The sequence below is a fragment of the Lygodium microphyllum genome, chromosome 10, assembly GCF_053477565.2.
Source record: "Lygodium microphyllum isolate KBCC chromosome 10, Lygodium_microphyllum_v1.1.10, whole genome shotgun sequence".
Classification (NCBI taxonomy): Eukaryota; Viridiplantae; Streptophyta; class Polypodiopsida; order Schizaeales; family Lygodiaceae; genus Lygodium; species Lygodium microphyllum.
Genome location: NC_141144.1, coordinates 145,942,648 through 145,958,418, shown reverse-complemented (window position 1 = coordinate 145,958,418; position 15,771 = coordinate 145,942,648). Strand labels below are relative to the sequence as shown.

General features: G+C 42.2%; 1 protein-coding gene across 1 annotated transcript in view; it reads right to left on the bottom strand.

The window, feature by feature from the left end:
* LOC148030661 (FG-GAP repeat-containing protein) overlaps positions 1-15,771 on the bottom strand; it is a 103,547-nt gene that overhangs the window by 18,319 nt on the left and 69,457 nt on the right. The window contains exons 6-9 of the mRNA XM_087687018.1: positions 9,678-9,785; positions 7,798-7,890; positions 7,198-7,251; positions 6,887-7,090 (exon numbers count right to left, since the gene is read on the bottom strand). Coding sequence (XP_087543144.1) covers positions 6,887-7,090; positions 7,198-7,251; positions 7,798-7,890; positions 9,678-9,785 — 459 coding nt within the window. The remainder of the gene's footprint in view (positions 1-6,886; positions 7,091-7,197; positions 7,252-7,797; positions 7,891-9,677; positions 9,786-15,771) is intronic.

Here is a 15,771-nt window from a genome sequence, read left to right as displayed (position 1 = left end):
GGGATAGTCCCAAAGGCCACAGGAAGGGGGGCTTAGAAAGCCCCCCTTGGAAGCTTCTAAGGCTTCTAGAAGCCTTACACGGCCACGTGGAGGGGGTTTGGAGGCCGTCAGATGGCGGCGAAGATCAGGCGGCTGGGCGCGGCAGATGGAAGACAGCGCCCTCCTGGCGACGACTTGCAGCGCCTCCTCTCCACTCCTCCTCTCCCTTTCACATCGGCGGCAGCGCGTCGATGTCCTCAACCTCTCTCTTCCTCACAATACTCACAGAGTCTCGGCTCCTGCTCCTCCAAGGCTACCATAGCCACTAGCTTTATAGGGAGAGGGAGGGGTTCCTCCCTCCCCACGCGTCGAGGCGCATAATCCAAGGCCTTAGGCAAGCTCCAGCAAGGAGCTTGCCTACCATACTATTCCCCTCTTCCTCTAGCTCAACAGTCGGTTGGAGGAGAGGGGAAATAATTAAAAAATTTTGCTTTTATCTAAAGAATTATCCAATTCCATTATCCTCTATTGAGGCAGTTCACGCGTGCCTTCGGGATATTACAGTTGCACTTTGTATGGATCCCGAAACCCAGCAAACAGCCTCTGAAAGTGTATGGCAGCAGCAAAAGCAGATCTAGAGAGTCTCACATGATTAGGACATCTCGAACAATGGACAACAAGCTGAACACCATTTGGAAGGCGTAGACAGTAGTAGAAACTGAAAACGCAGCTGAATCTGATGATGTGGCAGGCTGACGACAGCAGCTGGCCAGTAAATGCAGGCTGTATGATGACATCAGCATACAGGCGGCAGAAGCAGATTTGAAAATTCAGGCCGGACTGAGCTGCAGCAGCAAAATGCAGTAGTCTGAAGGCCGCTTTGATGGATGAGAAGGCTGGAAACTGTTATCTGATGCCTGCTCAGCAAACGTCAGCTGAAAAAAACAGGCCTGGGCAGCAGCAAACTGGTATCAACTCATGGAGAAATGCCTGATGGTGGACAACAACTGGAACTATGATATCCTCTGGTGATGGGGTGTGGACAGCAGAGAACAAGGCACCAACTATCTGCAAAACATAATTTAATTGACTAGTGGGCAGCCTGTCTACTTAAAAATGGGTGGATCCTCCCAAATTACGTTTTGGCTATGAGAGTGCGCAACGGAAGAAGAACACGAACACAGAGGAGGAGAGAGAGACAGCAGAAAATGAAGGAAGAAAATCTGCACTGACTGTAATGAATGCTGAATACAAAACTGTGGACTGATCAGCCCCTGCACGCAACCCGAAGCGTCAGTGAGGGCACCAGATCAGGCTGACGGCAGCACCGAAGACCGAGGAAGATGACGGAGTCGGAGTGTGCACCTGCCAAAGGAGGAGGGAAGATGATAATACAACTGACTGCCAAGTGGGAAATGGCTATAAATAGCCAAAAAACCCAAAAACTGGCCGACTTGAAATTTGAGGCCATAAATATGTCCGACCAGCATTTAATGCTGGTAAAAATGCCAGGAATGCTCAGAAAAATCCCGAAAAGGGTGGACAATGTCCGGCAGGTGAGGCAGGCTGAAGAATGCAGAAATTGTCCCGGGAAATGCACATAAAATCCTGACTGGAGAAGAAAATGCACTGAAATGCAATAAACTGAGTGCTCTAGAATGAGCTACCTCCTCCGTCAAAACAAGTGATAGACAAGTCAGAGCTCCTAAAGTCCTCGTCTGACTCAGATTGAGGCTCACAGGCAGGAGATGACAAGGCATGACAAACATGACTGCTAACACCCCCTCTCAGATCTTGGATGTGGCAGAAGGCCAAGGGAGGAACGGATCCTGGGGTGGCAAGAGGAATGCCAAGGTCGATGAAGTCCGTCGATGTAGACTACTGCTGAAGGAGCTCCGCACGATCCTGGGAATCCCCCTCTAAAACACTAGGGGCCAGGGAATCCACAGCCGCATCACCGAGATCGTCCCCCTCTGAAAGGGATGGGGGGTACGAGGGAACCACCAGAGGAGAAGGTGGGGGATGGGAAGAAACCTGTGGAATAGAAGGTGCACAAGCGGGAACGGGTGTAGCAATAGACTGCCTCGGAGGACCCTGCATCGAAGAAGGGGAATGGAGCCTGTAAAGCCCGCTCTCCTGCCAACCTGTAGATAAGACAGCGCCTGTAAAAGAATCCTCAATAACAACGGCATGCTCGGTGAAGATCACTCGTGTGCCAAGCCTCGTAAGACCATAAACTGAGAGGAGGGGAAGGCCCAAATCCGGAACATGTAGGGCCTGTGAAAAGGAGCTCGAAGGTCGGTCGGTAAACAAAGGCAATGTGCCAACACCACTAATAGGCACCGATAAAATGTCACCAACAGTGACTGAACCCTCGGATGGACGGAGATCCTGTAACAAATCACCTCGGGGAGTCATATGACTCGAAGCACCACTGTCCACTAACCAAGGCTGCGCAGAAGACACTGCAGCCACGGAAGAAGGATCCTCCTCCAAAGCATGGATATGAAGGAACACTGACTCATGGGTAACAGCTGGTGTAGAGGTAGAAGAAGGCTCCGATGTAGATCCACCCTTCGCTCTCGGACGAAGGTGAGGGTACTTCTTCCAGCATTTCTCCTCGGGATGTGTCCCTTTCCCACAGTGTGGACACTTCGGTCTCTCTAAATCTGAGTCAGAGCCTGAAGAACTGTCCTGCTTCTTAGCCTTTGACTTCGTCTTCTTCTTCTTCTGTCCTCCCGAACCTGCAACAAAGGCTCTAGTGGAGTCAGATCCACTAGCACTGACCTCTCTGAGTCGCTCGTCATGCTCCAAGACAAGCGGGGATAGCTCCTCCCATAGAAGCTTCTCACGGGTCCTCAATGTAAGAAGGCTGGTGTAAAAGACATCAAACCGAGGCGATGGCAACTGAGTCAAAAGAATCATAGCCATGTCTTCAGAAGATATCGTCCGACCGAGGGATGCAAGCTCATCCCTCATATCGTGTAATCTGTTGATGTGGTCCTTCATGGAAGGACTATCATCAATAGCGAGCATCCGCAACTTCTTTTCAAGAGATATCCGGTGGGCAAACGTCTTCTGTTGATAGAGAGACGCGAGCTTTCTCCACACATCTGCTGCAGTCTTCAACCTGTGAACATGAACAAGGACAGAATCCTGCAAACTCAGAAAGAGGAAAGATCTGGCTCTAGAATTAAGCCGATCCCATAAGGCTGCACGATCCATAGATGTCCCATCTGCGGGATCCACCTTAGGCCGGGGAATAGGAACAAAAACAAGCTCCCAAAGATCGAAGGAGTCCAAGATACACTCCACTTTGCAGGACCATAGAGAAAAGTTGGAGCCATCCAACTGGTCCTCTTTGGGTAGCTGAGGAAGTACGCGTACCTGTACAGGGGGTACCAAAGGCTGCATCTTCGGCCCACTGGAAGGGGATCGTCGAGATACATGAATAGAAGGGGAACGGGAAAGAGGAATAGACTCCGGACGACGGTCCTCGTGATAGAAATCATGCCTCCGTTCAGATGAGTGTTGAGACAAAAGCTCGTCATCTGAGTCATCAAAGCCTGTAAACTGATGAGAAGACATCTTCCAATCTGCAAAACACCAAACACCAAAGAAAACTGTGCCGAAGCTGAAGTAGGACCAGCAGTTTGGTCACCAACCACCAAAACACAGGCTGTGATAGCCTACAAACACCTGGAGCTGCAAAACGCAAGGATATCTGATGAAGATCACCAAAAAAGAAGCCGCCAGCACCAAAATGCAGCCTGGGAGTGGGTCGCCAGCAGGAGATGAGCCACCAAGAGTGGAAACGACCACCAGATCTGCAAAACGCAGCCTGATGATGTGTCCAGCTGAAAGAGGGGCCGCCTGATGGAAAACGCAAGCAGGAGTCGTTTGATGACGTGGCAGCCTCGGGAGTAGTCGTCTGCAGCAAACGCAAGAAGAATGGCCACTTGGAGGGGCCGCCTGGGCAGTTGGAGATGAGGTGACAGCAGCAGAAGAGGGGTGAGGTATCTCTCCACAAGGTTAGGTCCTCCGTGCTCTCAGTCAGGCGATGATACCATGTGAGAGTGCGCAACGGAAGAAAAACACGAACACAGAGGAGGAGAGAGAGACAGCAGAAAATGAAGGAAGAAAATCTGCACTGACTGTAATGAATGCTGAATACAAAACTGTGGACTGATCAGCCCCTGCACGCAGCCCGAAGTGTCAGTGAGGGCACCAGATCAGGCTGATGATGACGGCAGCACCGAAGACGGAGAAAGATGACGGAGTCGGAGTGTGCACCTGCCAAAGGAGAAGGGAAGATGATAATACAACTGACTGCCAAGTGGGAAATGGCTATAAATAGCCAAAAAACCCAAAAACTGGCCGACTTGAAATTTGAGGCCATAAATATGTCCGACCAGCATTTAATGCTAGTAAAAATGCCAGGAATGCTCAGAAAAATCCCGGAAAGGGTGGACAATGTCCGGCAGGTGAGGCAGGCTTAAGAATGCAGAAATTGTCCCGGGAAATGCACATAAAATCCCGACTGGAGAAGAAAATGCACTGAAATGCAATAAACTGAGTGCTCTAGAATGAGCTACCTCCTCCGTCAAAACAAGTGATAGACAAGTCAGAGCTCCTAAAGTCCTCGTCTGACTCAGACTGAGGCTCACAGGCAGGAGATGACAAGGCATGACAAACATGACTGCTAACATTGGCATGTGGGACGCAAACACTCTCTTGGAAAGTGGTCATTCAATGATACTTTTGATAATAAGCATGTTTTGGGACTGTAATAAAGAGCTAGTCAATATATAATGCATTTTTTAGCTTAACATCTTTGTGTTGAAGATTCAAGGAGATCAACCCTAAATCTCAATATACCTCATCTTTGAGCAATACAAGATAAAGAAATATTGCAAGGGGCACCAATTGTTGGGGCCAATCAGGTATCAGCTATCCAAGATTATTTGGTAAAGCTTAAATTTCAAATTTGTGGATTTATTGCTTGCTGTAATTATGTTAAATTAGGTCACATACAACCCTATCGGAGAAGGAAGGTTGGTTTCATAGTTCCATTGCTAGGATACATCATCTCCCTTGAGTAGATGGGACCAAGGCACTTGTGTGCAAGTCAATGAATTTACTCATCACTGATTTTGTGATCACTTGGGTGCAATAGAGTAAGCATGTCATAATACTCTAGTGTAATAGGATCAAGTCTTAATGATGCTTCACAATCTAAAGGTCTCAAAGCATTGGGGGAAATGCAATACCTAATCTTGGAACGAGCACGCAATATGGGTAGTATACTAAGAATGTTAGGTTTGACCAAGAAGTGGGTCCTTCTAGGCCTCAGAATGTTAATGGCCAGCAAGAGGAAGAAGAGGATGATAAACAGAGAGGAAAAGCTCTCAGCTCTGAGCTGAGTACTTTGCTTTTTGTGTGTGTGTATGTGTGTGTTCTCATCATGAAAGACAGAAAAATGCATCCTAGTATAAGGCTAGCATCAAAAGATCTCTAAGTCTAAAAACTATATGTACAAGGTATCCAGCTATAGTAGCTCCTCTCTAAATCTAAAGGTCAATACGAGATCCCAGCTATACCATGGTCAAAGGCCACTCTACAGATTTGTCAAGGGGTGAGTCTCCTCTGACTCGCATTGATAACTCTCATCTGACTGTAGTATGGGCCCCTTAATCGCTGACCAAGTAGTCGAGGTCACCATGCTCAGCAAAGTACAAGTGTGACTCAACGGCGTGGGTTAGGTTCGTGAATATGTATCTACTGAACTAGTAGTGCCAGTGTAATCTGATTTGTGGAAGAAGTCCATTATAGCTCTCTGCCTAGGTCGCTCTAGGTCAGCCAGTCTCCTGTCTCATAGTAATGTTGTGCGGCACCTCTAGAGCTCTAGGATGGAAATCCCTAGACATCTATGATCCTCATTCTTGGTACTAAATACAGTTGCCCATTACAAACAAACAAAAAAGAGAGCTTACAGCCTCCATTTGTAACTTGTATCCATGCATGCATGCTCCAATGCTCTATTTGTCATGCCTTGTTTGTCACATGTCTGCTGAATGTCACACTCTCCTTGTCAGACCATGGTTTTCCCCAAAAGCCCACTTTTTTTAAACACTGCTCAATGTATGACAAATTTTTTCGTGCTTAACATACTCAAACATATGAAAAACAATTCATATGCAAAAGAAAAGAACTATGGTTGGGATTAGTACATGTAAAGGTACTCCCATTACATGCTCTTACGTAGAGGTCTAGTTTTCATTATTTTACTTTTTTCATCCAAGCCTTTTTACCATGTTTCATTCTTTTAAGACCATGACCAATCCAAGGCTCTTGTTTCAAAAGCATTTGAGAAGCTCAACTTCACCATTGTAACACAGCTCTCATTAATTATTGACCTTCTATGTGACATGAAGCCCAATTCCATGGCTGGTCCCATCTGATAACCAGTTACAAGAGTGCCCCGTTAAGCATTAGATGAAAGAGAGTCACACCAGGTGAGGATAAATCAGCAGACCTTCATGTCAGCAAGCCCCGACACTACCACCATACTGCTGCCCTTGCACATTTTGGGGGTTACATTTTGTATATATTCATTAAATAATAATTTAGCCTTCTTTTGAGTGTGTCACTGGCATGCAGAATAGGTTTCCAGCTATCCCCCAAAGGGAGCTGATAATTAACTAGAGTCCTGTAACGCAAAAACAGGAAATCCACCTTTCCAAGACTATAAACACATGTCAATAGTGAGACTGCTTACTAAAAGAGCTAGAGCACTTTGATCTGTTTTTAACCATTCAAAATAATGATAATATTGCTCCTAAAACTTTCATTCTCTCACAAAACAGGTGTCTATAATGAAGAACATCAACAGTGACTTGTACCATACCTTAGCAGACTTAGATGCCAATGCTAAGTCTGCTGCCTTACTAAGGACATTAGCAATCTTGTTCCCAGTATCCTTCCCTGGCATTTGTCGTTCCTCTGGCTTATGAATTCCTGAAACAGATTTCCTTCCAGGTAAATGTTTGTGGTGTCTCCTTTTGTGCTTCCGGAAATGTGCAAGCTCAAATGTAGTATCCTCTCTCCTCTCCTGCTTTTTTTTCAGGGTGGGGGAGAAGCAAATTAAAAGAGCTTAGGCAGTGAGGCTTTTCAAAGTTGGGGAGACAGAACATCTGAGGGAGAAAAAGAGGGGCATACCCAGCGATGAGGCATTGCTCCCAGAATTGATTCACGGAACTCTCTGCACTCCACCTACATGTCAATAATATTCTTCATATAAATAAGGTTGTCAATAATAATGTAATGATGGCAAACTTGACAGCCCATGAACATACTTCCTAAATAGGGGTTAAATGTCTTAAATTTCAGCTCCTCATACAAATAAATAAGATTTTGACACCAAAAAATTGAACATTGTGACCTGATTAGTGATTTCCTTCAATTTCCTGAGCCATCAAAGGTAAACTTATGAAAGTTGGTAATCTATCAATTCAAGCTGGAGATAATCATTTTACCTCTTGCCTCTTCTAGACAACCAAAGCAGTCATCATGCAAGGTGTAACTTTCGTTTTACTGAGGATGTTCACTAAACCAAGAAGCAATGTTGGTTCTCATGCAAGATGGCTTAAAACTAAGTCCAAACCAAGATTAAATTAGCAATGATTAATCTGAAAGACTGCAACAAGCTATTGATCTCTGAAGTGTGAGATCTGAAAATCATTCGTGTTTACTCAGAGAAAAGAATATCTCCATTTGATGAAACCATAACTTTCATCATTGATTCAAAACAATACGCACTTCACCCTTTTGGCGACCATTCATACTGTTAGCATCCAGCTTGTAATTGTGTTGTGGGATTAGTTCTATTTCCTTAGAATCCCTCTGGTAATCCTGCAAGTATTTCAACAAAACAAAAGCATAAGCAACCTATATCATATCCTTTTCTATCAGTAGATTTGGTGTACATCTTGCTCTTTAGAAAATGTCCATATAGAGATACATCTTTCTATCATTCAATCAACACTTCAGATAATTGAGTTTCTTTCAAAAACAATTGTTATGTATCCCGTGATACCATGTTGTGCATGCAATGCAATGGTATATGATTCTTAGTGCCCAAACAAGTTTATTCATTAACCACCACCATTGTGAAGGTGCAAAAACATGTCTTTTCATGCATTTCTCGTAACCAAGATTATTGTGTTCCTTAAAGACCAGCACCGAGCATTCTCGTGCTATTGGATTCTTTTATTTTTAAACCACGTGTCCTATATGCCATGCATTAGAAAAATATCAGAATTTAATGTGTTATCAGCACTTAACATCTCCCTTCTCCCCCACCACAAAAGGCTAGTATGTTACCAGAAAATTGGACGGAGTAAAGTGCACCATTTTTCGTTAAGGCCTGAGAAACCACCTCTCCACCATTTTTCAGTGTGACACCCTCACTTTGTTTGTGCCCCAAGGCTCATGAGATTTTTCTCCATTCCTTCTCTGTTCAAGGAATAGGTGGGCTGCTATGGTCCCAGGATATCACACGAATTGTGGTTTTGTGGGATACTTTTCAGCATAAAAGGCCTGGTGTCTGCTTATTATTATATGTTGATCAATGGTGCACGTCAATCTTTCTACAAGCAGACCTTTAACAGTGACATCTGAGTAGAGTGTTGGCTACTATAAGGCACATGGATTCATGATGAGGAATGGAGACTGGCCAATATAAGTTCTAATGGCAAGGTTCTTTACGACTGGTGGTGCTTCTAGCCCTCAACCCCTTCTTGATTGTTCTAGTTCTTTGCCCATGATTCTAGCACACACACACAGCTGACCAGTCTCAAAAAATGGCAGTTCTGAATCCAGAGGATGGGTCTTCCCTCTTATATACTATAATGCAGGTTGTGGCAACCTCTCTTCTGCTACCTCCCCCCTTCCACAAGAAACTGAGAGAGCCCAAACACAAGCTATGCATCAAGAGTAAAAATGCAAAATGTTTGGTGGGAAATGTTTGCTAGCTTTAGAAGCTTATCAGCAAAGAAACCACCAACTTTGTTAGCCCTAAATCCAATTGTAGGTTCCACAAATATAAATATCTAACAAGCCTAATATTCATTCTTAGGCGACTTAATTTGATGGAAGCTAGAAGCCCAACAGCACAAAGTTATCACTTTTGGAAGCCACAACTAGCTGGATGCACTTTGAATGTTCGATTAATCAATCGTTTCCTCTCAAACCAATGACAAAGATGTTTACAGTTTTTTGCATGAAAAATTAGCTTGTGTGCATGCATCGTTTATGTAAATGACAACTTCACAGCCAGATACACAGACCATCACAGGATCTCATCATAGACCTCAAGTTTTACATATCTGCATCATGACAAATACACAGAAGATAGATATTCCCCCAATCAATCCATTGCAGGACACAGTTTCAAATAACACTGCTGCACTTCTATATAAGTGACCATGTAGCAGTGGGGAAGGCTGTTATCTAATTATAGCAACCATTGTCTATGTTGCAGTTATGCTAATCTTTTGAGAAACGTGCTTCGATTACTTATGATTTTAAGTCGTGACAGAAAGTTGACTCATGCTAGGTCATAGTTAACCTCCTCACTGTTATTTCAAAATCTCTAGTAATCTATTCAAGATGTACATTGTATATGACAGAACGCTTACTTCACTCTTGTGAGCCCATCTTTGAGCACCAGTGCGACCAGCAAATGCATAATACTGCATATGGCGTGCCTTTCCACCACCACGTCCCCTACTAATGTCTTCACTCACCTGCACCAATAGAAAAGCCAAAAACATATTTATCCACCATCCATCAAGGTACCTTGCTTTCTTTTTATTCCTGGACTTCTAAAAAACAAAAAACTCTAAATATATCTTGTAATTGCCTTGAATGAAACACATAGATATCAAGTATCCATATGTATATGTGAGTACATACTATGGTTCACTATATTTTTGTATATAATATGTACTCATGCATGTGTGCATACAAAAGATGCATGTTCATATATTTCTGCACATAGCATATGTAGCGTTGCATGCATGCAGAGAGGTAGTTATGAATGCATGCGTGTACGTGTGTACATGCCATCACTCAACTATATACACATGCGGGGGCGGTGGCGGCGGTGGCCACAGCAGCAGCAGCAGTGGTGGTGGTGGTGGTGGTGGTGGTGGTGGTGGTGGTGGTGGTGGTGGTGGTGGTGGTGGTGGTGGTGGTAGTAGTAGTAGTAGTAGTAGTAGTAGTAGTAGTAGAAGTAGCAACAGCAACAGTAGTATGTATGTATGTATGGAGTGTAGTAACTTTGTATGAATGTGTGTATGTATGCGTGTATGTATAGAGTGTAGTAACTATGTATGAATGTGTGTAAGTATACGTATGAATGCACATATATGTCATTATTGCACGTCTATAAATAGGTTAAACTAGAGTTCATAAAGATGTTGTATATAACATGTATGTCCGTCTGTAAATTTTAAAATGGTTCCATAATTTGTCTAAATAATGCAGGAGAGAATAATATTTGTAATAAAAAGTAAATATAGGAACTATACATCAATACACTTTGTCAAGAAGAGTTGTATGGAGCCTAATACCCATCAAAATGACAAAGAAAATCAATGTGATGAGAAAAACAAAGAAAGAAAGGTTGGCCTATAAGCAAAGCATCGAGTAAATTGGACTATTTTGTCTTCATTCAACAACAATGAAACTGAAAACTGCTGAATATGTGTATGCTGTCATAAGGGCTGCAAGTATAGACTACTAACATGTACAAAACGATCTCTCAACGATCCTACAACTGATCCATAGGATCCCAATCCAATCAAGACAAATCAATAGAAATGTTCCTCTCCTCAAGGCAAAGATATTTATCATGGGCTGATCCAACACAGCGAGTCAATTGAAAGAATATACTCGTCTCTGATGGTTAGTGATGATACCTTGGATCTCCCAAGGTAAGGAAGTCCAAGACGGCACCCAAGTGGACATGGGTGGCATGCTCTACAAAGTGTGAATGCCCAATCTACTACGACCCCTCTAATTCATGGATGACGTGCCATTGTTGCTAACATGGAAATGTCTAGCAAGCTAACCATGTGGAGATGCTTAGGAGCAGGAAAGGTCATTCAAACATCCTACGTATTGAGGGTGACTCACAAGTTGCAACAGAGATATCATGTGGAGATGCATCATGAGAAGGCATGATGGTGAGAAGAGATCATGATAAGAGGTGATAATGGTGAGAAGTTTGAAGAGCGGGGGTGAGAGAGAGAGAGAGAGAGAGAGAGAGTATTTGCAACTAGGCTTCCTTCTTGGCATGGGTGGTGATAACCTGATTTAGCTCAAATCACAACAAGCATTAAATACAAAAATCTAGATATACACACTTTACCGCTTAATCTTGGACAGCCGAGACACCCGATTGGCCCCAACAATTCGCCCCCCTTGCAATATTTATTTATCTTGTATTGCTATAAAGTTGGCATACATTGAGATTAAAGAAAATCAATGTGATGAGAAAAACAAAGAAAGAAAGGTTGGCCTATAAGCAAAGCATTAAGTAAATTGTGCTGTGAAGTACCTACTGTAGCTGCACTCTCCTTGTCTTTCTCAACTTCCACACAATTCAAAATGGCTGGAATGATCCTCATCCAGTCCCCCAAACAGCCCCCCTCCAATTTGCATGGGTGATTTTGACAAGTGGTAGCCTTCTAATTGTAATTTCCAGCTTTAATTATTGAATTTTCAGAATTTAGTTCCTAAAAATTAATTAATTTGGTCCTAGCATTGATCGGCATTGGACTAGCATTAATTTATTTATTAATATCTAGTCCTACGACGTCACCATTGGACATTTAATGACCCAATTAATGGCCTTGATTCAAACTGACATCAAGTACCCACAAGTACCTACTACCTATCCAACATAACTTTCTACAAGTTTTACCAATGTCACCCACTTTACACAAGTTACTTAGGCCATCAATGTGACTTAAATGACTTGCACTTCACATGTCCACCTCACATACCTGCAACTTGGAGAGAGAAGGGAAGAAGAAATGATTGTTGGTCTACTAGACTGATAGAAGAATGGCAAAGGTAAGGCTGTTTTTCTGTGGTTTCCTTTGTAGACCACTTGCCTTGTTATATGACCTAACATCTAACCACATAGATGTCGCTTAAAAATAGCTACCTCACCATCTCACTTATGGGAGTATCAGCCTAGCCCTTTACCGCTTGCAACTAGCTTATCAACTTCTTCCGGTCATCTACAAAATTGACATGATGCAAGAAGCAAAGGGCTGAGTTCATATATCTTGAAACCAGCCTTCCTCTTCGGATAGGGTGGTAAATAACCTTATTAAGCACTAATTGTAACAAGCATAAAATTCACATAAACTAAAAATGCACACTTTACCACTTTAATCTTGGACATTGGACACCCTGTCGTCCCCAAAATTAGTGCCCCTTGTGGTATTTCTTTATCTTACATAGTACAATTGAGATCCGCTCATCTCCTCTACTAATCCAAGTACGTCTTACTATCAAAATTGACCAATAAGCCTCCAAACCGATTTGTCCCTTGGTTTGCTTGGGGATTGGCCTTCACCCTGCTCATAGAGAGACAAATTCAACCCCAAATCTGACATTGGTTAGCTAGCGTCTTGAATCTCCTTGAAATTACTCGATTTCAGCTGCTAGAATTCAAGTCCTAGTCCCTCGATTCTAGGCATGCATCCTAAGGTGGTTGTCAAAACTCTAATTTCTGCTGTAAATTAAGGTTTACAATAGAGATTGACTGAAATCTCTTCCTCTGATGGCTCAAACTGCTGGAAAATACCAAGATAACTTAAGAGATAGCTGGGGAATGAGAAAGAATGTTGTAGAGAAAGAAATTTCAGAGTTACATCGCGAGAAATGCTGAAAATTTGTTATTACCCTGCTCAAACAGCCATGGAAGCTATCACCTACAGCTTAGGACCACCAGAAAGCTTATTGCCCCCTCTTATACGATGTCACCTGCACCAAAAGGACCTTAGGTTGCTATCACCTACTCTTGGAGGGCTCCAAATTGCTATCACTCACTGTAGGACTAGTCCATGGTGGCTACAAATCACATCAGCAGCGTCTCCTTGCTCTCTAACAACTTCCTCTTTCACAATGGCTGGAATAGACTTCCACCAACCCCTAAAAATGTTTTTCCCACTTACATGGGCAAGTTTTGCCAAGTGGCAATCTTCTAATCCCATTTTTCACCATTATCCAACTCATTAAATCAATTTTTTAATTATTAATTCTGAAAAGTAATTTAATAATTACTCTAGTGCTCAAAAATTTTAATTTCACTAACCAATAACTAAATTGGCTAGACCAATTTGTCTTCCAAGTATCCCCAAGAAGTCATTGACCCTCAAACTAGCATTAATTAATTAATTAATGCCTGGTCTCTAATGTCACCACTGACATTAGTGGTCAATAAATTGATCTAAGCCCAAATCAGACACTGGGTAACACCTAATACCTATTAGCCATAACTTATTACAACTTTTGCCTTGGATATCCAGTACATCCTCAGGGTCCTTCACTTGTTACCATCAAATAATTGCCATGTGCATCACATGTGCTAAACAACCTTGTACATTTGATTAATAACTTAATCAAATGTTATTAGCAAGATTAAAGCATCTTAAAAATTCACATCCCTATGACAATCTACAAGAATGGCATGATGTAGGACTAAGGTTATCGAGCAGTGATGGTTGCACTATAGTTGTAAGTGGATACAGGCTCTCTCTCCCTTGACGGCCATGTTGCACTAGTGAATGGCTACAAATCCAGCATAATTGACTACAAGCATTGATATCATCGCACTGGGTACGCATTATCTTTGATATATTGCACTGATTGCAAAGATGGTCATACTAGACACACATTGCCTCTGATACATTATAGTGACAGTCTATACTTCAATCTAAATTGGGTTTTGTACTAGACAAGCAATAACCATGGTGATATAGAGAGGGACTGTTAAGCTAGAATCATTGTTTTATAGTAAGGAGATCATAGTTAACAAATATGGATAAACCAGCATCACCTAGAAAACAAGATGGCATTCAATGAAAGAACAATCCTTCCAAACCCCAACAAAGCTCTACTAGAGACACGGACGTGATACACTCACATCAATGAGCATCAAACAATGCTCTAAGGTCACAACAAAAATATTGAAGACAATGTGTACTGATGTTATGGACGACATGAGGTCTCTTGTAAGAGCCAAGATTTAAAAAATGTGTGCATCAATACATAATAAAATATTGCACAAGATGAAAACACACATGAAAGCAAGCATTAATGAGTGGAAAATTTAAAAATATATAAAATAAAAGCTTTTTAAGCCTTACCTTGCTTTTTCATATTGTTGCACCTATGGATATACATTTGGCAGTTGGTATTGTGAAAATTAGGTTTTACACAGCAATCAATGATAGGCCAAAATGACTTGTTAAATATGTTTGAGGATTGTGATAATTTGGATGGCACAAATTATCCAATGTGGGCATACATGATGAAGCATGTTTTGGTTGCCTAACAGCTTTGGGGTTATGTATCCGGTTCAAAGATTAGGCCTATAGGCCTTGCTACACAAAATATTGCAGGTCCATCTAGTTCATCCATTGTCATAAGTGAATCTTCCGCTCTAGCCCCTATTGCACCTCCCATTGCTGATCAATTGAGATGAGATGGGCGAGATGCCCAATCACATGCTTTGATTGCACTCTCATGCAAAAAAAAGGTTATTCTATATATTTGGTTGTGCACAACGGCCAATGATGCTTGGGATAAGCTTGCTTCATTCTATCAAGTGTGCAATGAGGCTCGTATAGCCTATTTGTGCAAACAGTTTGAGATGAAGCACATGACAGAATGATTCAATGGATGCCTACATTATACGTGTCAAGGAGATAATAGAGCAGCTTACAAATATTGGTGAGATAATTCTTGAAGTCTCCTTTGTTTCTATAGTCTTGGCTAGCCAACCTAACACTTTTCTGAGTTTCACTACTACACTTCACTTGCAAAAGGAGATGCTGATAGATACACATTTGATACATTGCTATCATTGTTATTGCAAGAGAAATCACAAGTGAATCGCTCTGACATAAGTATGGAAAATCAAGCATTAGCAGCCAATCATAGGAACAAAAGGAAGTCATGGTAGCCATCAAACTCAAAGGGTAAAGGCAAATCATCTTCTTCCACGGACTGTTTAAGCACCAAGGATGAGACTACTAAGAAAAAGAGATGCACTTATTGCGCAAAAAAAAGAGCCATGTTATCGAGGAATGCAGAAAAAGGATCACAAGTGAAAAAAGGAAGTAATCAGGCATGATTGTTGCTGAAAATTCAACAAGTACAAAGCATGCAACAACACATTTAGCAAGTTTAGACATTAGTCAATCTTATGCTTTTGTTGTGCATTGTTCATATGATCCTTCGTGACATGCACATGCCTTATTAGTGTGACTAAAAACAGCAATACATGTATTTTGACAGCAATGTCTCCAAGCACATAACATCCTTTTGTGACTTGTTTGTATCATATACAAATGTACAAAAGAAGGGATCCATAGTATATGCAAACAATCCTTCGTATGCAATCCAAGGCATTGCACAGTTTCCCATTAATGCAGTAGATGTCAAAACTATCATGCTTGAAAAGGTTTTATATGTGCATGGCATAAAGAA